The sequence below is a fragment of the Pipra filicauda genome, unplaced genomic scaffold (assembly GCF_003945595.2).
Source record: "Pipra filicauda isolate LSUMZ 115617 unplaced genomic scaffold, ASM394559v2 scaffold296_size2174093_pilon, whole genome shotgun sequence".
Classification (NCBI taxonomy): Eukaryota; Metazoa; Chordata; class Aves; order Passeriformes; family Pipridae; genus Pipra; species Pipra filicauda.
In genome coordinates, this window is record NW_024104416.1 from 470,822 (window position 1) to 493,359 (window position 22,538).

General features: G+C 46.8%; 1 protein-coding gene across 2 annotated transcripts in view; it reads left to right on the forward strand.

Annotated features, from left to right (window-relative positions):
* SLC7A10 (solute carrier family 7 member 10) overlaps window positions 1-18,488 on the forward strand; it is a 41,016-nt gene extending 22,528 nt beyond the window's left edge. The window contains exons 2-11 of one of the 2 annotated variants that reach the window (XM_027732863.2): window positions 2,552-2,756; window positions 8,315-8,466; window positions 9,200-9,325; window positions 10,465-10,618; window positions 12,248-12,371; window positions 12,468-12,571; window positions 13,596-13,692; window positions 16,626-16,775; window positions 17,126-17,303; window positions 18,161-18,488. In XM_027732863.2, the coding sequence (XP_027588664.1) occupies window positions 2,552-2,756; window positions 8,315-8,466; window positions 9,200-9,325; window positions 10,465-10,618; window positions 12,248-12,371; window positions 12,468-12,571; window positions 13,596-13,692; window positions 16,626-16,775; window positions 17,126-17,303; window positions 18,161-18,288 (1,418 nt within the window). In that variant the 3' untranslated portion in view covers window positions 18,289-18,488. The remainder of the gene's footprint in view (window positions 1-2,551; window positions 2,757-8,314; window positions 8,467-9,199; window positions 9,326-10,464; window positions 10,619-12,247; window positions 12,372-12,467; window positions 12,572-13,595; window positions 13,693-16,625; window positions 16,776-17,125; window positions 17,304-18,160) is intronic. The other variant, XM_027732864.2, reaches the window with a different exon arrangement.
* The last annotated feature ends 4,050 nt before the right edge of the window (window positions 18,489-22,538 follow it).

The window sequence follows — 22,538 nt, forward strand, 5'->3', positions numbered from 1 at the left end:
CTCCGCTGCCAAAACCAGCAGCAAAGCTGAACTAAGGTGAAAGAAAGCTCTGAGCAGGAGGAGAGGGCAGGAGAGGAGCCAGGGGACTCATTTAGCTCCCATTTAGCTCCATTTATTCTGTCTTTGGGCAATTCCCATTTTTTTCAGTACTGGGGTTGACAGAAGGGAATATTGTCCCATCCCTAAGAGGCAGTGGAAAGCTACAGATCTATTTTGGTAAAAAGCACTCTGTGTGAACTTCACATGTGTGAACTTCAGCATGCTCTCCAAAACACCACTGGCTCCTCCCAAAAGCACAATGTTTCCATGTATATTGGTTTTTGAAAGACAGAGACACATGGGTATGTATGCTGACAGGTAGCATATGTACATTCTTAAGACTCTTTTATATCTTAAGCCCTTTCTCCATATGCATGAGTCCAACTGTTACAAGTACAGCACACAGCAGTACCAAAGACTGTCAAGACAGTTTTTAAACTCCCAAGGCAGGTTTTTTTTTTTCAGCTTAAACTCAAGATTTGTTACAGTTCTTGAACAGGGCATCAGCAGTCTTCCAGAAAAAACTTGTTTGTTTAAATATATTGCAATGCTTCAGCCAGCAGCAGAAACCATGACCAAAAAGCCCCATAAATTCTATTAAATAAAAAGGTATAATAAAGTATTAAATATGCTTTAGCAATATATTAACTCTTCATCTATCTCCTTGAAAGATTTCACCACTGCACTCCAGCCGTGGAGCTTCTCAGTAGGGAAGACCCAGAACAAATCTATCAGTGCAATGAAAAATACTGTGCAACAGATCTGCATCAAAGCCCATTCCTTCAGCACAAGCTGCTGAGATTAATGCTGTAGCAGTGCTTAGGGCTCCCTTTGCTACTTCAGCTGAGGAATAACTACGTTTAATCTTACTGTTGCTCTAGTATGATCTAGTTTTGTTAAATCTACATCCCTCGTCTGATTTTTTTTTTTTTAATGTATAGAAAATGCTTCTGTGCCTATGCCAGCTGCACCAGGAGAGTCTCTGTCTTTCCCAGGGACTCACTCTCTCCATAGCTAAAGATCTCAATGCTGACAAGGTTTTCCAGAGTTCAACCATTGATCTCCTTTAAGCCATTAATTTCTGGCTTCTCCTTACCTGTGCATCATGAACATTAAAAAAAAAAAAAGCAGCCCATGCACACAAACCAGGAATTCCTTACAAATATTGTCTGTATATTTGCAGACTTATTGTCTTCGATTCAGCTCCTCTCCAGAGGCCAGGAAGCAGCCACCTATGCCATCAGAGCTGTTTATTTTCTACCTGAATTCCATTCCAAACCAGAGATGGGGTGTCTGCAAACACACAGCTGTGTGCAAGCACGACCAGGGCACACCTGCTGCATGAGCTGCACTTCAGCACCTGCTTTAAAGAAACACGAGGACAAAACTGAAGCCAAACACAGCAAAATTTGGGATAAGTGGGTGTCTTCAGGGAGTTCTCATTTGCAGATGAAAAGCATTTATAAAGCAAAGGGGAGGAAGAGCATAAATCTGATGACATGCAGGTTCAAAGGTTGCAGAGAGGCTGGTTTAGGTGACAATACCTCATTAACAACTACACAATATTTTATTTGTGTGACTGCACTGATAAGAAATGCTTTTAAAGTCAAGTTTATAAGTGAGGATTTTAAGACCAGCTCATAAAAGAGGAAAGCCTGCCACAGAGTCCTACAACAGCAGGGTCTTCACATCCTTTGGGAACAGTGCTCTTTAGATATTGCTCAAAAAAATCTCAAACCTGACAAAAAAACATCTCCTTCAAAGGAGGTCTGACCTCAGTCTCCTCTTCTCCAGCCTGAACGAACCAAGTGCCCTCAGCCCTGGCCCCACATGGAAAAAGAGCACTTGTGGTATCCAGCACTCCTTTCCTACTCCCAGCACTGTCTCAGCTCCCATTGTCTCAACTGGTCATATTGTCCAATGTTTCAGTCACCCCACATTATCCCTTTAAAATCTGTGGCTGATGACTAAGCAGCACAGGTGTTGCAGGTACAAAATGTTAATGGATTTGTACTATTTCAGACCTTGAGGTGACTTTTTCAAGCACACTCTTAAATCTGTCCTGGTGGCAAGTGCATATTTTGGCCCCGTCATTATAGATGATGCTACATTTTTCCTTTGATCTCCCAACCTCCCTGAAAATGGGCCTTAACTTGTTCAAATTCCTCTTAAAAGGGGATGAAAAATCTTCACTACAAAGTCAGTTCTAACTCCTTTTGAGAAAACACTTGGCCACGGCAGGTGAGAGCAGACAGATGAGTAAGTTCATGCCACAAAACTCCAGGATCCTCCCCTGAGTCTTACCTTGCTTCAGCAGAGCTGAGTACACACTTACCATCCTTGATTGCTGATAAATGGCAGCACTTTTGCCAGGGTGTAATCAGATAAAGTGCAATCATGCGAAATCTGAAACCGAGTGGGGGCTGTGGGCTTGCCTGCCTTTAAAATAAATTAAAAAAAAAATAAAAAATTCGTTTCTTTTACTTCACTGCAAACCTGTTGTCCTTTCCAGGTAATATCATTGGTTCTGGGATCTTTATTTCCCCCAAAGGAGTCCTGGAGCACGCCGGCTCGGTGGGGCTCGCCCTGGTTATTTGGGTGCTTGGCGGAGGCGTGGCTGCCCTGGGCTCACTCTGCTACGCTGAACTGGGAGTCACCATCCCCAAATCGGGAGGGGATTACTCCTACGTCACAGAGATTTTTGGTGGGTTAGCTGGGTAAGTACCCCATCTCTATAAACTAATTTTGAGACGTGTTTGTGTCGTGTGTTTGTCGTGGAAAAGCCACCTGACCTGGAAGAGAAAACACCTGTCAATAAAAACGCTTTTTGCAAAATCAATCTTTCTGTTCTCATTAGAAACACCAAATTGCCCCCACACGGACATCCCAGTGGCACTTCCCAAGGGAAGGTGATGGACCCTTTTACTTCCCTCACTGATTCAGTGAAGTCCGTGGCAGACAAGAGCGATGCTGTGTCCCGGTGACATTCCCGTGTGCCAGCTGGGAACGAGCAGTGCCTGGTATTGAGGAGCTTCACCCACCAGGGAGGCCGGGCTGGAGCTCCTTGCCATGAATAAAGCAAAGCTGCTTCACTTACTGCAGCTGTTCAAAATAACCAAGAGTTGTAAATACAGAGAGGAGGGAGTGCTAATCCAGGGAATGCTTTCTCTTTGGAAACACCACTAGTGGAGTAGCATGGCTGAGGTAGGAAGGGACAAGTGAGAAGAGGTCATCTTTTATATTTGAGTGTATACTTTTTTGTGTATTCAACAAGATAAATTAAGCTGTCAGCCTGTACTCACAGCTCACTAGAGAAGCACCAAAATGCTCTGACCAGCTCTCTCATCAGCAAGTGGAGAGGCCACACCACATGCTGGTGGTTTAGTTATGGAAAATAAGCAGCATAACTGAAAACTAGAGAAAAGTGAAGGGGAGATTTCCATTTGAGAGGGAAAACAAGCTCCTAACAGTTGAGCTGGCTGCTGAGCAAAGGCAAATCGGAACAGCCTGTCACCCTGTCCCACAGGAGGCTGTCCCTGTTACCCTGTCCCCCTGCTCGTGCCTCAGCCACATGGGCACTGGGCACAGCCAGCATCCAGCCAGCTGGGTGAGCACATTTCTGGTGCTTGTCAAACTCCAGCCACTGCCTCGTGCTGGTTCTCATGGAACCAGTGTTTCTCCACTGGTGGAATCACTCCTCTGGACCCTGTCCTGCTGTGCAGTTACACTGACATCACAGAACAGACTGAGGTGACAACTTTACCTTGGTTAACCAAATCCCAACTCATCCCCACCGAGGTTTGTTCCCTCACAGGGGCAGGAGCTGCACAGTAAAGGCCCTGCTCCCCCAGGACACTGCAGCAGGCAGGCAGCAGCTGCCCTGTGACCTGCTCCCAGGAACAGGGTCTGCAAGGAAGGACCAGGAAAATGAAGGAGCACAGAACCTCACAGTCACAAGTGATGGAACATCACTGTGAAGGAGGCCAGAAACCACCAGAATTTCACAAAACCAAAAGATTTATGCTTTCTAGGGGAGAAAATGAGTACTTAGGAATCAAGTACAACTAAACCAGGCTTTAAGTTGTTCCTCAGCTCACTCTGTGCCACGTCCAGAGAATTTACCTGGTACCAGCAAGCACCAGGCTGAGCAGCTGCTGTAACAAACCACACACCAGGTGATCACTCACTGCCCAGCATGTGCCTGGGGACAGTGTCACCTCCCAGAGCAGGATTTTCTGCTGGGGCAGTGCTCTCTTGGTGTCCAGGTTTGTAATGCTCAAGCAATATCCAAAAAAGCACCACCTGTCACCTGAAGGGAAGCAGTGCTCCCATTCTTGCTGTGTAGAGACTTTACCTTTTCTCCCAAGAAAAGTCAGCTGTGCACTAGTGTGACAAAGGGTTGCATTAGGCAAGAAGCCTTTAGGTAGGTTTTGGTGTAAAAAGGGGGGGACAGCTTCTGAGAGTTGGTTGCATAAATTAAAAACCCAACCAAACTGAAACACAGTGGTCACATTGCTTAGGTGTGATGTGAGAAGGTGAATGGAATAAAAGAGAGAGGCAGGACAGGGCCATCTCCTGAGCTGGCAGGAGCTCAAAGACAGCACAAAACTGCTGAGAAGTTGTGGTGATGGCAAACTTGGGCTGGAGATGACCCTGAGCAAGGACAGTCCTTGGCTCCTCTGGCCAGGGGAGAAGGAGGAGGTGAGGGAGGGCTCCTGTATCACAGAGGGAGGGCTCTGGTCTGGTACCAGAGAGCAGACCCATGCTTTCATCTTCGTTTAGAAACCACCTTTTTGAAATAGCATTGTGTGTGACACACTAACTGCAGGGGATGTGTCACAGCCCTTGCTGCTGGAGCCACCTGAGCACAGCTCTTTGTACACACACGTGGGCTCGCTGGTCACTCAAAGAACATTACCCAGAACAGTAAATAAAAAGCTCTGTGTATTCTTGCAGAAGACAATGAATAAATTCAGCTTCATGAAAGAAGTGTGTTTCTGACAATACAGCTTCTTCTGAATGCTCAGCAGTAAGGTTGCAGCTAACACAGCTGCTTCACCAGCAGAGACGGGTGGCTGGACATATGTCCTTCCTAAAATCAGTCAGCAGAGAGTTTTCAGCCAAAGTTTTGCTAAGTGTCACTCCTAACTGCAAGTATAGCATGCTTCAAATATAATTCCATGTTTCCTTGTTGTTACTGCAAAAATCTGGAGTTTCCAGAGGCAGTAAGTCCTTCAGCAAATAGAATAGCATTAAAAGTATTCAAACTGGCTCCAACTTTCTTAAAGCAGTTCTGTTTTCCCTGTGATACAGTGAGCTGTGCTACAGCATCTGTTTCAAACACTTTTCTTTTGCTAATGATGCACGAGTAGGGTACACTCTAATTTTATATTTTCATAGGCTGCTTTTACTCCATAACATTTTATATCTGATGCAAGACCCTCATGGGAGTACAGGGACATCCCAAATACATGTTGGAGAACCGATTTCACCAAGTCCACTAGACTATTAAAGACCCAGATCAAACCAGGCTGTTCCAGGTGAGGAAATTAGTGTGCAGAGATACCAGCAAAACAATTCAGTTTTGGATGACTGGCACTTCACATGAATGCCACACCTTCCCAAAAGCAGCCCACTGCTCCATAGATTGTCACTTATTCCAGCCTGTTCCTAAAATGGCAAGGCTGGACTCTAATTAGGGACATTATCTCATGCATATACACTCTGATGGGAGGATAGCCATTGACTTCAATGAACTTTGGATCAAACTCAACAACAAAACACACAGCAGAGGCCAGCCAGCCATCAGCTATTGATGCTTGCTACTCACAACTGTGGTTTGCTCAGAATACAGGCAGGGAGGTTATTTTACCTGCTCTCTCACCACCACCAGCACATGCAGGAGCCCAGATTTCTCCTGCAAACTCTAATGTTCAGGAAAAAAAAACCAACAAGCAAACAAAAAACCAAAACCAACCAAACGAGAGCAGCTGCATCTTTTTCTCTGCATCCGTCTCCCTCAAGCCTGTTTCTAAAGATCTGATCAATTCTTGGCAGCAAGAGAAGATTTAACTTCTCATGTTCTTGTAATCTCAACTACTGGGTAACTGTGAAAGGCTCTCAGCTTCAGCTGACAGGTTCAGTTGTTCAGCTCCCAACACCCTCAGGGGCAATAATTCCCCCACTTTCCACTTGAAGAGCCAGGCAGAGTAATTCCAGGTGTGCCATGGTGACATCTTCCTGCCTCAAGCCAACACCATCTCCCCACAGGCAATTTAAGTCAGGTGGAGCCATTCCCAGCTGGCTGGGCCTCTGGCTCCTCATCCTGCCTGGACAGCAGCATCAGCACTGCAAGAGCAGGGCAGTGCCAGTGGTGCAGCCCCACGGCTGGATGGCCAGGGCTGGGAATGTGAGCTGAGGGAGCAGAGTGCAAATCTTTTTCTCAGAACGAGGTTTTGATTAAAACTTACTGTAGAAACAAGATGAAAGTGGGCCTACATCTTAGGCAAGCTTCCTTCTTGTTTTGTTGCCATCTTTTCTGAGAAAGTTTTGAACTTTCTCCCCCGCTGCTCAAATGATGCCTGTACTTTGATTTGCATTCTCAGTCCTGCATTTCAAAGGCTGCATAAAACAAATAGACTGTCAGAAATCTATTGAATGATCCCATTCCCGTTAAACCACAGTCTACTTACCACACTTCATATCACATCATAGAAAAAAGGGCCAATTTTGCCAGCAATTGTGTCATTCTTCCCATTAAACATTTTTAGCTGAACACAGTTCTCAGCCTGCATAACTTTTATGGGCTAAGATAACCATGTCAGGGAAGAACTTGTGGTCTCTGCCCAGGCATCTCTGCCCAGGCATCTCTGCCCAGGCCCTGCCAGCTGACAGCCACACTGCCATGCACACACCAACCTGATGTCACTCAGCACCACCAGTATCCAAACCCTATCAGCAAATTGTTATTGCAGTCTTTAGGTCCTATTTATTCTTCAGTGAGGACCAGCTGAGTTAACTCATACAGCAAGCAGAGTCTGCAGAGATACCCCAGATGGTGGGTCCATCATTCACACCACCAGATAGCACAAAGCAATTGCTGGAGAAAACTGTTCTGAACCTCAATAAAAAATTTTAGCAGTCGGGGAAAAAAAGGAGTAACACAACAAAATAAAAAGAAAGAAAAAAAAACCACATAGTTTATTGTAAAAAACAACAGTGCCAGGTGGGAAGGTACCCAGATCTTGTATCAGCCCAGTTCACCAAATTAACTCTGGTGGGTAATAATTGCTCCATACTCCTCAGAAGCAACAAGGCAAAGTAAAGGATGGGACTGAGAGACACTCACCTCCTGGCTGAGGAGCATCCAACAAGCAGCACTCCATCTCTCTGGGTTATTAATGGCACAGAGAGGGCTTCCCTCAGCTGTGCCACATTTATGGGGCTGGTGCCCACCTACATAATATAGAAATTATCCTGTCTTATTTGGAAATATCATTTCAAATCCTCATTTGTGCTGGGCATCCCTGTATGTTACATTTGTGCATGTATGTGAGTGAGTGACAGTGAGTGTATCTGTGTGTGCATGCATATGGGCAAGAAAGACTTCACTTTCTTGCAATGACTACTTCTCACTACAGAGATAATAATGCTTCAAATATTTTAAAGCACTAACCAGATCCACTGCTGCCTTTGGAACTTTCTTTTTCTACTTCCCAGAATGAGAAGCCAAAATATCTCACGCTTTATATTTGCATGGATACCTTGCCATCCCCTTAAGCCACAGCTGGAGGCAGACAGCCAAGCCAGTGCACCCCAGCTGAGTGATCCATCACAGGATACTGCACACTGACCTGCCCTGGCCCAGGTCACAGAGGCAACACAAATGGTGACAAGAAACCCAGCCTGTGACTGGAGGCCCTGCAAAACCCCTCATGTAGGGACTGCTGCCTGTGTCAGCCCAGGAGCTACAGAGCTGCTTTCCTTTAGACACACAGAGTTAAATCAAAGCGTGCCTGCTGGGCATAGTCCTCGCTCTTTCACACATTCCTAAACCGAGCTTTGCTTTACAATGTTTCATTTAAAGTCCAGATCGTGCTGAGGATGTGGGAAAAGGGATGAGGGCAGTCACAAGGAGGTGACTGTGAGGTGTGACCAGGATGAAGGTGCTCAGCCCTGATGCCTCAGGAGCAGGAGTGCTGCAGAGCTGAGCGTGTGTCACCTCCTGCAGCACAGCCCCAGCGCTGCTTTCTTGTGCTTCTCCTTGTCTTTCCAGGTTCCTGCTGCTGTGGAGCGCGGTGCTCATCATGTACCCAACTAGTTTGGCTGTCATAGCACTGACCTTCTCAAACTATGTCCTGCAGCCCGTCTTCCCTAACTGTATCCCCCCCTATAATGCCTCCAGGATCCTCTCCATGGTGTGTTTACGTGAGTATTTGCTCCTCACACACACACAAAGCTTGACTCGGTTTCACAAGGGGCCACTCCAGCCAGGCTGGGGGCACGGCCACAGCTCAAAAGGCCAGTGGGGAGGTCCCAGGACAGGCACTGGGACTGCTGTGGGTTATTACATCCCTTTCCACTTGCCTAACAGCAAGCACGGTGGCCTGAAGTGAGGCACAACAGCACCCAAAATGCAGTGGGTCCCAGGGAAAGTGGCAGCAGGTGAGCATGTGGGATGGGACAGTGCTGTGCTCCCTGCAGAGCCATGGGCTCCTGGCACCGGTGGTGGCACAGGTGACCCACCACCTTTGAGCCCTTCCTAGTCTTCTTTCACGTTCCCAAAGGAGTGTGCAGGCAGAGCAGCACGCTGCCAGCTCTGCGTGAGTCACTCACAGAGCCAGCAGAAGCAAACCAGAGCTGCAGGGCTGAAGGTGTTCACTGTTCCTGTGAGGAGGGGATGATCCCAGCATGCTGAGCACGACTCAGGCACAGTTATTGGAGCTGAGGAGAGCCCTGACTGGCAGCACCCGAGGAGTGAGGGCTGATGGCTCCCACAGCTGGGAGTCTCCTGGGGAAAGGCAATGCTCCTCCTCACCCTCGTGCCCGGCCACGCTAGAGCTCCCTGCAAGAACATGCTCATCAGTCTGTGTTTTCCAGTGCTGTATGTTCTTAAATAAACGTAATTTCATTTCACTGAATTCAGTCTTTTGCTCTCCAGTTCTCCTGACCTGGGTGAACAGCTCCAGCGTGCGATGGGCAACGCGCATTCAGGATATATTTACAGCAGGAAAACTCTTAGCCCTGACCCTTATCATTATTGTGGGCTTCATACAGATCTTTAAAGGTACTCTGTGAGACAGCTGTAACATGGGTATGGTACTGTTGATAGACTTGATTTCTTCCCACTTACTGCACTGTTTCCTCCTTACAAACAGACCTGAAGGTGTGGTGGATGTAGCTGAGCTCAGGGCTGTACACTCACGGGGCTGTGGAAAGGAGGGAGTGTTGAAACGGAGGGAGAAATCGGCTGCATCAGTTTAAAAAAGCCCCTTTTATCCTCATGGGATTTGATAGAATAAAGGAGGGCAGCTGAGGATGTTTCAGGATAGTTACTTAATTTTTTTAATCTGTTGTGTTTTCCTTGAATTTGAAGTGCTCTGGATCCAAAATGAATAAACAATTCCTTGCCCAGGGCAGGAAGATACCTGCTTCATTTCAGGCACTAGTCCAGTTCCCTACAAAAAATCACTTTTAAGATTACACATGGGCAAAAAAGGTCTCACTGATTCACCACTTAACGAAAAGCAGAAAGCACAAAAGATTTACAATTTTTTTTATCATGTATATGATGAGTCATATAAGGGAAGAAGAAATCCACAGAGGGCAAAAACCTTGTTTTCTCAGTGGTAACAGTCCTACAATCTTGACAGATCTTCCAGCCCCACAGACATTTTATTTTTCAAGTATTTCTACTAAACAACACCAAACTCTTGTAAAAGAGAGCTGCGTTGAGAGCAGACAGGAATTTACACTGCCGAGGAGCCACCCTCAGGCAGGGCAGGCTGCTAAGGGTCCCTTGAATGGTGACAAGGTGCCCACACAGCCACCCTCAGGCAGGACAGGCTGCTAAGGGTCCCCTGAGTGGTGACAAGGTGCCCACACAGCCACCCTCAGGCAGGGCAGGCTGCTAAGGGTCCCTTGAATGGTGACAAGGTGCCCACACAGCCACCCTCAGGCAGGGCAGGCTGCTAAGGGTCCCCTGAGTGGTGACAAGGTGCCCACACAGCCCAACATCCCTCAGCAGGACCCTGTCCTGCAGAAAGCACTGCGAGTGCAATGCCAGCCCATGGGGACAGGAAGAGCATGAAGTCTCCGTTCTAGTAAGGAATAAAGAATAAAGAACTGAAAGCAGAAGTTAACCTGTTTTCCTGTGTCTCTGGTAGGTAGGGGTGGATTAACCTCTTGCTTGTGCTCTCTGTGCAGGAAACTACAAAGAGCTGACGCCAAGCAATGCATTCAATTTTTGGATGACTCCGTCCGTGGGGCATTTAGCTTTAGCTTTTCTTCAAGGGTCCTTTGCTTTCAGTGGCTGGAACTTCCTGAACTACGTGACAGAGGAACTGGTTGATCCCCGCAGGCAAGTATCCATTTCCATGCCATCCACATATTCTTGGAGTGCTGAGGCACTGGAGTCATCTGGTAGAATTATTCATTTCAAGAGATGTTATTCTGTGTCTGTGGGACTGGTCCTTCTAAAGGAGAAAGATTTTTCTTTAGAACAGATAGCAGGCAAGCTACAGAAACAGTGAAATTAAAAATACACAGCACAAAGTATTAACTGAATCCAGGCAGCCTACAGACAAAGCAGGATCTTTATGGCACTACTCAGTCATACAGTGCTCCTGCAGCAGAAAATTAACCATTGAGGAGATACCACACAAACATCTACTGGGAGAATCACCTCTATTAGAAAAATGTTGAATTATCCTGGAAGTTGCTTTGCTTTTTCACCCAAAGGGGGTCTCCCACAGACACCTGAAAGAGAAGATCAGTTGTGCAGTGAAAGCCAAGGCAGCTGACACTGGGTCACTGCTGGTCCTGGGTACGGGAAGGGGCTTGGAAAGGATTCATCACAAGCAGGTTGTGAGGGAAAGGGAATTTTGGTTTAGCAAGGTTCAAGTGTTTCAACATTTCTGAACTGATGAAGTGCAATGACAAATGCCAAGAGCAGCTCTTGGAGTGTTAGTTATTTCTGGGCATCCAATGCACACAGCAATTAGACAATGAGGAATTTAAGCTACTACACAGCCTGGACAGAAATGACTTAAAGTTGCAGCCTTATGAGTGGCTCTGCACACCAGTGAGTGGCAAAATGCATGTCCAGAGATCTTGGCAGAAACAAAGAAATGTGTTTTCTTAATAATGTGTTTTCTTAATAAACAACAACATTTTAATGGACCACCACAATTTCAAAGCTGAATAATAGTAAGTTATGACATAAACAAGGTAATTACAGCCTTAGCTGAGAAATAAAGAGAAATTGGAACAAATAGCCTTTTTTTTTTTAATGATTTTTGCAGCCTCTGAGGGGAAATTAAAATATAAAAAGCAATTGGATAACCAAAACCACTTCCCACTTTTACTAAGTCTGTTCAAATTTACGAAGGTTAAATATGCTTTTTAAAACCTTTTTTCCAAATCTGACAGACAGAGAAAAATTGCATTATTTTGTCAGTTACAGAACAGACCAGGTGCCCTCCTCTAAGGAGGTCTCTGGGTTGGAGACCAGGCACAGCTGTACTACTGCAAGTTGCCACGCTGTTGCCTTGACCAGACCAGGTTTATGGCACACAATGGGCCAAGGCAGCAGCTGAACAACAGGACCCCCTTCTTTTTCAGAGCAGGTGAAGGTAAAGCAAAGCAAGGCATTTAAGGCAAAAGTCCCAAAACTTCTGGGAAATGGCTATTTTGTTTTTTTCAGTGACAGGCTGCACCAGTCCCAGTCAAGAGCCCAAAGGGAACTCGTGGTATGTTTGTCCCAGGGTGCTCCCTGCAGACATGGCATTTTGTAGCACTTTCAGCCTTCTCCACCCTGCAGTGGGTCAGAGAGCCCCTGGAAGCAGGGAAACTTCTCCAGAGAAACCCCCACGGAAGCCCAGCTCCCCCAAAGCCGGCCGGGTGAGCTCCCCCGGGGCCGGACACGGTTGTTGTGATCTCTCTGTGCGTGACCGTCATTGCTTATCTACCCTCCCAATTCTTTTATTAGGAACCTACCTCGTGCCATATTCATATCCATCCCACTGGTGACATTTGTGTACACGTTCACCAACATTGCCTATTTCACTGCCATGTCACCCCAAGAGCTCTTGTCCTCCAACGCTGTGGCGGTAGTAAGTAAAACCATTCCCTGGACGTCTCGAACACACTTTGATTTCGGTTCTGTGCTTTGCAGTGTATTTCAGTTTCTTTGCCTTCTGTTGCTTTAGACATTTGGTGAAAAGTTACTGGGCTATTTTTCCTGGGTTATGCCAGTCTCAGTGGCCCTATCTACATTTGGAGGAATAAATGGATACCTTTTTACCTCATCAAGGTTAGATGGAGTACAATTTTATGAACATTATCTGATTTGGGGAGGGGCTGTTTTAATTTCCTTTGCTAAAGAAATGCTAGCTAATTTTGGATGTTGTAGAGCACGAGGTCGTTGTTGGGCGTGTTGGATACAATCAGTGATGAATTGCTCTGTTTCAAACCAGCAAATGTAATACTGAGTCATGAAATCTCTTGCAAATTAATCTATGTAAGTTACTGGAAGTGCCTGCAGATGTGGAATAATTCACATTAAGAGCCAAACACAGCATTAGTGTGAAACCAAAGTAATTTTACATCAACAAAGTTCCAGTAACTACAAGCTAAACTGTGCTTAGCTGAAAGAAGAGTTTCAGGGCCTGGTGCTGTTCCCAGTTACAGGCATTTTCACACCCATGCTGGAAAAACTTGGAAGCAAGGTGCTTTGCATGCATACTGCTGGTAGTGGGGCCAGAATCTATATAGTCTGTTAGATTGTAGACAGTAAAGTCTATTTGTAATAACCGACCTCTCTGAACCTAATTTAAAAGTTATAATTTTTTATTATGTTTTTTGAGGAAGCAACTCAAGTACCTTGGGAAAGTTATTTATCTCAGCACTTTCATGAGTATAACGAGATGCAACAAATCTGAGAGCACATGTAACGAGTGCATTTAAAATGTTTAGGCATGTTCAACCTCACCCAAAACCCTTTTGACGCTGGAAATATCCACACAACCCTCAGGGTACTCATCCCTCCCTGGGTAAAGAGGCAATGCTGGCCAGCAGGCAGGGACAGGGCAGATTTCAGAGCTATTCCAGCACCTCAGAGCAGGTCATTTCACAGGTAACATTAGCTGTTCAAGGCCTTGTGTGCTGAAGGGGGTCTAGTTTGAATACCTTTCACCAGGTGACTCAGGCAGTCTCTGGTTGTCTCCCCAGTTCAGCCACAGCTCCCTTCCATGGGAAGAGATGAGGTGTTATATGGCTAAGGACTGGAGAGCCTGTTGCACACCCAGTGGATTCATCATTACTCTTCTTGTTTCCAGGTTGTGTTTCTCTGGTGCCCGAGAAGGCCACTTGCCGAGTTTGCTTGCCATGATCCATGTCAAGAACTGCACACCCATTCCTGCCCTGCTCCTCTGTGTAAGTGTTGCCCCTGCTCTGTCACTGTGTAACCTGCTTTTGGAAACATTGAATCGCAGAGAGGAGAGCTGGAAACCCCCTGGAGAGGCCGTTTTACCCCAGAAGAGGAGAAGCAAGCAGGCCTGGAGTGCTGCTGGTGTGTGCCAGCTGAGCAGGTCCAAGTGCCCCAGGGAGAAGCAGCCTTCGGCCTCGGAAATAATCCCCTTGACACCTGCAGGGCTTCCCTCAAACCTGACCTGAGCTGCAGTGTAAGCTCATTACCTACTGCATTTAAGACAAGATGAGCTCCTCAGACCAATTTCACCTGCTTCCCACAAGCATTTGGAGATCCCCATGGTCACTGCTAATCCCACTCAGGCAGGGCAGCTTTAGATCCTGCCACCAAATCCGGAGACATGGTGGATCCCAGGGAGCAGACAAAGTGCTCCTAAAATTACTTACTCTCAACAATCAAGACACCTTGTGAGGGGTGATTAGGCAGCTCTCTGAGGGACACAGATATTTCTTTTCCATGGGCCAAAAAATTAAGTAGAGGCAATGATTACAGTGTCCCTGAATAATGCATCTGCTGAATGGTACATCAGGCAGACATCGGGTCACCTGCAAAGATCAGACACTCATGGGCCAGCTGTTGAGAGGGCGTGGGACTGGTCCAGTTGCTGGTGTGTTGCTGTGGGAGGAAGGTTTCTCTCACTTTTTAGGCAGTGTGAATTTCCACAGTACTAATGACTTACAGAAGTTATTACTTGAAACAAAGATCTTCATGTTCTTTTACCAGCAGTGAAATTAGAACATGCAATGGGTTTTATGTCATGGGCATAGGAGATGGTAAAGAGGAAAATGGTTCCCAGTGTGGTTGTCCCTGGCTGAAGAGCCCAAGTGAGGGAATTCCCCAAAGGGCATTGGCTTGAAATCTTGGCTGCACCAATGGCTGCCAACTGCAAGTTTGCCACTGATATCAAAACCACCCCAGATGCACTCAGAAGATCCATGTTTACATGTCTTCTGGCTCCAACAGCAATTCTGGCACAATACACCCATACAAAATCTCACCAAATAAGTCTCCTGTAAAATTACCATTCTATGACAAAATACACATCTTGCTGAGGCTTTACAGCATTCCTGGGTTTAGAGCCCCATCACAAACATCTCACTGTTGCTTGTTGGGAGTTTGGGGTAAACTGCCTGTGCCTGCCCTGCCCCAGGGCACCACAGGATCCCAGTGGGCAGCTGTGCTCCACTGGTGCCCATGAAGCAGAACTCCTTTGTCCTTAAAAATACATGGGCTGAAATGATACACTGAGTCCCAGAGGCTGATTCACTGCAGAACAGCCCTGACCAGAGTGAGCTGACCAATCCATCAGGCACAGCCCCCTGCACTGCTCCAACCATCCCCCCTGAACCACAGTGCAAATCCCAGAAGGAGCTCAGCACATCAATTCATCCTTTGCTACAGGAGCAAACAGGGCTGGACTTTAGGCAAACCTAATTAATACATCAGGTTCCTTTTCCCTCCCAGTGAAACAAACCCACCTCCCTGCATGGAGAAAGGGTTCTCTGTACATGGAAAAAGGCTACTTTAACATCACCAGTGAGACCTTCATTTTTACTAATTTACTATTTTACTTCCAAAAATCAAGGGGCCGAGCTAAATGTAAAATAAACAGACTGGGGGTTTTTTTGCAAGGCAGTGGGGAGTGACTGGCCCCACGTGGCTGTGGCCAGGCTGTGGGAGAGCAGCACACCCCTCTGCAGCCACAGCACTCACACCATGAGCAGATGTGACACGTCAGTGTCACCTACACATGGAACCTTGTGCTCTGAGTGACATCACTGCAAAGCCCTTCAGTGGCAGCAGAGGGTTGCACATGTGTGTGACACCGTGTCAGGGGAAAGTAGAGACCATGTTAATGACACCAGTGTGAAACTGTGTCCAATTTTAAACCCATTGTGTGGTGAGACTGCTCAAGGTGTTGAAACCCCCCTGCCAAGCCTGCCAGGCTTTGAACAGGGGAACAGCAGGACCAAAGGGGCATTTGGTTGTGGTGGTGCTTAATTCCTGGTGCTGGTGGTGCAGAAGCCTTCCCTCCTGGGAGGACTTTATTATTGAAACAGCTGATTAAGAAGAACGGACATAAGCAAAAAGAGAGCCTGGAGTAAACCAGGCCAAAATCCCGAGTGCTCTCTGGAGGGGTTTGGATGTTTAGTTTCCCCCAGGCTCTGGGCCCCAGCAGACAGTGTTCACTGGACTGGTATGTGATGCAGCTGAGGGCTCAGCTCAGCCCCTGGGTGGGGGACTCAAGGATCAGCACCCTGGCCCCCAGGCCAGCTCTCCTGGCTCTACAGACATAGAGTTCAAAAAAGCAAGTTAAGTATGGAAATTTCTACAGTCCATCTGCCAGTTGCCAAACACGAATAAGACTGATGGTCCTGATCAGCTGTGACACACACCACGGGGGAAAGGGCAAACCTCTAATGCTTCGTAATATACAGGCCACCTGCAACAACAGAGTCCCCTGAACAGAACACGTTAAGTCTGCAAGAAATCTTTTCACCTGGAGTCCTCACCACAGGGCTCAACAGCTTTTTAAAACACTTAACAGAAATGGGTGGGGTGAGAGCTCTGCCAGTCCTCCCAGCCCTGCCTGCCTGGCCATGGGCAGCAGAGACAGCTCTGCCAGCACCCCAGGGTATTTATAAACAGTCCCTCTGGTCTCTGGCTTCAGCATGCCCCGAATAACCCCAAATCCTCATTCAGCCCTGGTGGCACAGCTCAGGGATAATGCACCGAGCCACAGGAGGCAACAGATGCCCAGCAGAGGCCATGAACGAAAGGAGTTTTAATGCTTTAATGGGATTTTTGCTTTGGTTTGTTGTTTTTAAGCTACCTTTTCTAGTAAAGGCTCAGGAAGACTGTGCTCCTCTCTTTGCAGTGCTTGGCCACGCTTATCATCATGCTTGTTGGAGACACATACACACTAATCAACTACGTGTCCTTTATTAACTACCTCTGCTATGGAGTGACAATTATAGGCCTGATCGTCTTACGCTGGAGGAAACCCAAAATCTTCAGACCTATCAAGGTGCCGCTGTTAAAGCTAAATTTCTTGGTTGCAGTGGTGATGCAAAGGGTGGGATGGGAACATCAAACCCTCCACTGTCCTGTTTTGAATAACAGTTTATTTTATTTTGAAGTAGTATGAATGTTTTAAGGTCCCAAAGCATGTCCCAGAGTGCCATTGGTGCAGAAGTGGGATGCACGAGTTCTCGTGAACTTGTCGGGATGGGCAGAGAGGAAAACAGTGGTAGAGGGAATGGGGGCACAACCTGTGGGGGGGTCCTGAAGCCACAGCACTGCCTGCAACCCCCCACAACCAGTCAGCCACTGCTGTTGCTCTGCACAGTCGTGCTCTGCTCTGCTCTCTCCTGGTAGGTGAACCTCCTCATCCCCATCACTTACCTGGCGTTTTGGGCATTTCTGCTGATCTTCAGCTTATACTCGGAGCCTGTCGTCTGTGGGGTTGGACTCATTATCATTTTAACTGGAGTGCCAGTGTTTTTCCTTGGAGTCTACTGGAGAAATAAACCAAAGTGTGTAAATAGGCTAATAGGTAAGCCAGCACTGTGTGCCTCACTGCCCTCTCAGGGCCACTGACTGTGCTTGGGGTCTGCTTAACCTCTGGCACAGCGGCACTAAAACAGCCAGGGACCTGCCTGCCCGAGCCTGGCCACCCCTCTCAGCCCAGGCACAAAGCAGGCAGGCAGCACTTCCCTCTGGGCAGCTCTTTGCTCACTGCTGGGTGCATCTGCCTCCTCTCGTGCCCCTGTGCAATTATTACCCACCCTCTCAGCTTGCTCTCAGCAGCCTGTCCCAGGGTAGAGGGACAGGGGTGTCACCTTAGGCACATGAAGGCCAAATGAGCCCTCACAAAGGGACTGGGATGCAGGTTTGTCTCCCCCTTGCCCTGCCTTCCTCCGCTGTGCCCCCAGCACATCCCCCCCACGAGCCCCGGGGAACGTGATGAACTCCAAAGATAAGAAAGCCTTACACATAAAACTTAAACTACCCATAAGCCCGGTACGTTTTGGTTGTGTTTGGCTTGTCATCGCTCTGCTGCAGGGCAAGGACGTTCAGACAAGCACACTGCAGCCCCCTGCTCTGCCCAGAGGGTTTCCAGCAGCTCCCCGGGGCCAGTGGCCACTGCAGCAGGGCTGGCACGGTGCCAGCAGGACTGGCAGCCACCCCGTGCCATCCCAACCCTGCCATGGGCAGCTCTGTGAGGGACTGGGGAAAGGTGCCCCTAAATCCGCCCCATTTAATCTGCCCTGGCTTCACAACCCTCGGTCACTGAGCCGCAGATGGGAAGGGCTGGAGGGGCTGGGGGGGTGCAGCATCCCCCCAGCACCACACTTTTGTCTGGGAGGGCTCGAGCACCCCCGTTAACCCCCCGTGCTTTGCTCCTCGCAGAGTCCCTGACGTGCTGGGGGCAGAAGCTGTGTTTCGTGGTGTACCCTCAGTGTGGAGCTGCTGAGGAGGAGGAGGCCTCCTCGGGCCACTCTTGGCGGCCGGTGAGCGAAAGAGCAGCGAGGAAATAACAACCTCTGAGGCTGAAGTTGGCTTCTTGTTTACATGCTGATTTTTGAAAAAAAAAAAAAAAAAAAAAAAAAAAAAGTTTCTGGAAAAAAAAAAAAAAAAAGATATATGTTTTTAGAGCTCCAATAGCGAAGCCCATAAAATGAGCTACACCCTTTGTGGCATCTGTAGCTTTTAGTTTTTCCCTAAGAAAAAAAAAAGAGGAAAAAAAGAAAAGAAATAAAATATAAAATAAGGCGCTGGTTGTTTGGTTGTTTTTTTTTTCTGGCAGCATATTTGCTCAGCTTTGGAAAGCAGCACAGACACAGCTCCGGAATACTGATTTTAGTTGCCATGAGGGTCCACCAGAGACATACAAATTTAGGCATTTCAAAAGTAGGGCAGTTCCCAACACAAAATCAAAATGGAGAAATCAAGAGAAAGTGAGGAGACCTGTTGCTGTCGCTGTGCCTGGGTGAGGTGAACCCCCACATAACACACGAGGCATCAAAGTTACAGTCCAAAGGATCATCCCTTCCCACACCTGCTGCCAGCCCAGCACTGTCACAGCGGGGCAGGGCCACTGTGCTGAGCATGAACCTGCCCTGGGGGACCTTGGAGCAAAAGCTACACCACCAACAGCAGGCTTGACTGTTCAGGCATCATGTGGTGACACGGGAAAAAATATCCAGCAGCAGTGATGCCAATGCCACATATCTGAGTGCTGAAGCATTGTTCAGAGGTGGAGCGGCGTTCCCGCACCCCGGAGGGGATGGAGCTCCCGGCACCATCCAGGAACTCTTGCATGAAGCTCTGCACGATGCAGGTGCCCACAGGAGTCGTGGAGGGGTTTGCAGCAGGCTCAGCAGTGGGGGCTCAAGGGACACACAGGAAAGGAGCCCGATGTTCCTCCTGTCTGCTGGCTTGGGCCGCGTTGCTTCAGAGACCAACTCCCCAAGTAACAAGCCCGAGCCATTCACACATCAGATGCTCCTTAAGAAAGTGCTTTGCATATTTTATTTGTGGCATACACCGGGAAAAAAAAAAAGTCTCGTTCATGCACTTTAATTAATATATAGGGATTTGCTGCTGCAGCAATATGGCCACTTTCACACCAGAGAATCTCTGGAAAATGCAAAATGCGAGAACAGCTCTGAGCTACTGTTCTTTGGCAGGTTTTGAAAACAAAAACCATCATGTTCAGTAGCCTTGGTAACAGCCATGTGAATTTAATTTTAAAAGTATCTTTCTGTGTGTTACAGGCCCTGGCACAAAAAGTAAGGATTTCATTATCTCTTAATTTGTCACATGTCACACGCTTTACAACGATTTAAGAATAGACTCAAAATAAGGAGCGAGTTCAAGGACTGTCTCTTTCCAACACAATTAATTATTAAGAAATATTTTTATTTTAAAATATCTATAGTAATAATATCTATATTTCAAACATCTGTCCGTATTTTAAATATCTATCCATCTCTCTCTGAACTTGCAGATGGTAGATACTAGAAGGAACACAACTCGCATTCTTCTCTTTGTATAAAGCTGTTAATCAGAAGAGACCGAAATGTATATTTAGCTGGAAAAAAAGGTGTGGTTTTGCGTGCATATGTAAAGACAGATTCCACATTCTAAATAATGGTATGAACATATAACTTGCTAATGAAAATCATATATATTCAGCTTGCTGTTTAAAAAGAAATTCACAGCAGACCTGCCCTGTGGCTAAACCTGAACCCTTAACTCATGTTGGAGGCTCTCATGGCTGAGTCTCATTTTCCACAGCTCAAAATCCACTTTCCATGGTATAATTTCCAACAGAATAATTTTTTCAATACCTTCGTTATTTAGTGGAAAAATTAAATGTATTACAGTACCAGCAATAATGGTTGCTTTCAGAACTGCTAAGTTTCGGTGTGGGTTTGTTTTTGTTTGTTTAAACAATTAAGGTATGGAGATCAGCCAGCATGGAAACATTGCAGCTCTTGAGCCAAGTCTGTATGGTAAAGAGAAAGGTAACAACAACAACAACAACAACAACAACAATAATAATAATAATAATAATAATAATAATAGTCCTGCAGCTGCTACCAAGGCTTTGCCTGGCTGTTCTTTAGGGAAATAAAAAGGAAAACTAAAGAACCAATTGCCTCAGAGTTGTTAACTGGATTTGACTCAGTTCTTCCCTGATTGTACTGCCATGCTTTAAAACAACCAATATTTGGCCTTAAATCAGAAGGCTGAATTTAGAACAGGATTGTTTACTAGAGCTCATCTTTGAATTACTTGCCAAGCCCCAAAAGGTGTTCCACGGTGTTTCATTTTTATGAAGAGCTTCATCTCTGCTCCCAACACCACAGACATGAAAGGCTTTGCAAAGTTTAGTGCCTAATGTGTAGAATCTGTAATCATAGCAATCAATGTATGGAATTAGAGAGACAAATTGACATGCTAAATTAAATTTAGCACCATGCCCAACACATAGAAGAGGGATTTTTCCAAAAGGCAAAGCAACTGGCCCCAAAGGAGACTTAACTGGTAGCATTTTAAATCCCAATGAACAAAAGAAAAGCCTTGAGACAGCTGACAGTACCAGCATGCTGAGAATATTGTAACACTTGTTATGGAAAAGCAAGTTGTTTCCAAAAGAAAGGAGTTTAAATAAAGCTTCAATAGCAATGAAATACTACATAAACCTATATATTTTTATATATATATGCTATTATATTTATATAGCATAAAATATTAGAGGTTGTAATGCAGAAAAATAGCCTGGGGAGCATCACCTATAAGTCATCCTAAGGAAAAGTCAATAAAAGATGGATTGGATTATTCTTATCTGTATTATCACAGGATTGAGAAAAGCAGCAACAGATCATGTCATCACTGTGCCACAGGCTTTGCAAGACAGAAAAAATAAAATTCCACAGGAAATAGGAGCTGAGTGGGCACCAGTGGGAAGCAGAGGCACTGCTGCTGGCCTGGCCACTCTCAAGTGTTTTCAAAAACTTGATAAAGGAATCAGATGTTTTCCATTCACCTTGGTACATAAACCAGAGGAGTTTGATCTCAGCAGGGTCAAGGGAAGAGACTTGTTTCAGTTCAGAGCTTTCATCCAACTCAAGAAGGACAGATGAGTCACTGTGCATCTTTACAAAGCATGTACCCAAAAATATGCAGACAAGGTTTCCTCAGTCACACTCACTCACACTCACTCACTTCTGAAACACAGCCCCTGATGCAGCTTTTCACCCCAGGACTGAAGCTGGTGGCTCCAGAGGAGCAGCACCATCACCTGGCGAGGTGCTGGGGTGGGTTGGGAAGCCCATGGCACTCCCCTGAACAACCCAATGCTGGGAGAGCTGAAGCTAAATAAATAATTCAGCTTTGAGGGAAAACCAACAAATGAACAACCAATGTCCAGCAAACATGTTGTCCCACGCTTCACATTCAGAGGGTTTTGTCAAGGTTATTTCACAGAATCACAGAACACGCTGAGTCAGAAGGGATCCTCAAGGACCATCCAGTCCAATCCTCAGCCCTGCACAGGCCTATCCCAAGAGTCACCCCCTGTGCCCCAGAGGATCATCCAAACCCTCCTGGAGCTCTGGCAGCCTTGGGGCTGTGCCCACTGCCCTGGGGAGCCTGGGCAGTGCCCAACCAGCCTCTGGGGGAAGAACCTTTGGCTGAGATCCAACCTGGGCCTGCCCTGACACAGCTCCAGCCATTCCCTGGCTGCTGTCCCTGGTCCCCCCAGAGCAGAGCTCAGTCCCTGCCCCTCCTCTGCCCCTGCCCAGGAATTGGAACTGCACTGAGGTCTCCCCTCAGCCTCCTCTGCTCCAGCTGAACACACCAAGTGCCCTCAGTGTCCTCACATGGCTTCCAATCAAGGCCCTTCCCCATCTCCGTGTCCCTCCTTTGGACACTTTCACTCCCTTACTGTGAGTTCTCAAAACTTTGAAAACCAATCACGTTTCCTTTCCAGCCCCTTGGTGCCAAGGACCGAATGAGTTGTTAGCAGTCATGCTGCTGCTGAGGAGTTTTAAGACAGATATTGAAGTACATGTCTTAAGAGAAAATTGAAAGAAAAACGAAGGGTAAATGTTGCTTGGAATTTCTCTTTTCCTAAGGCTTTAGAGTTCAGGCGGTTGTGTCCTGTCTCCAACTCCTGTTGTGAGCACAGGCAAAACAAACTCTTTGGTTTTGAAACCTCCTCTCCTTGGTCCTTGACACCTCTCACCTGTGCTCTGTCTTCAACGAGGAACTTCTGCAC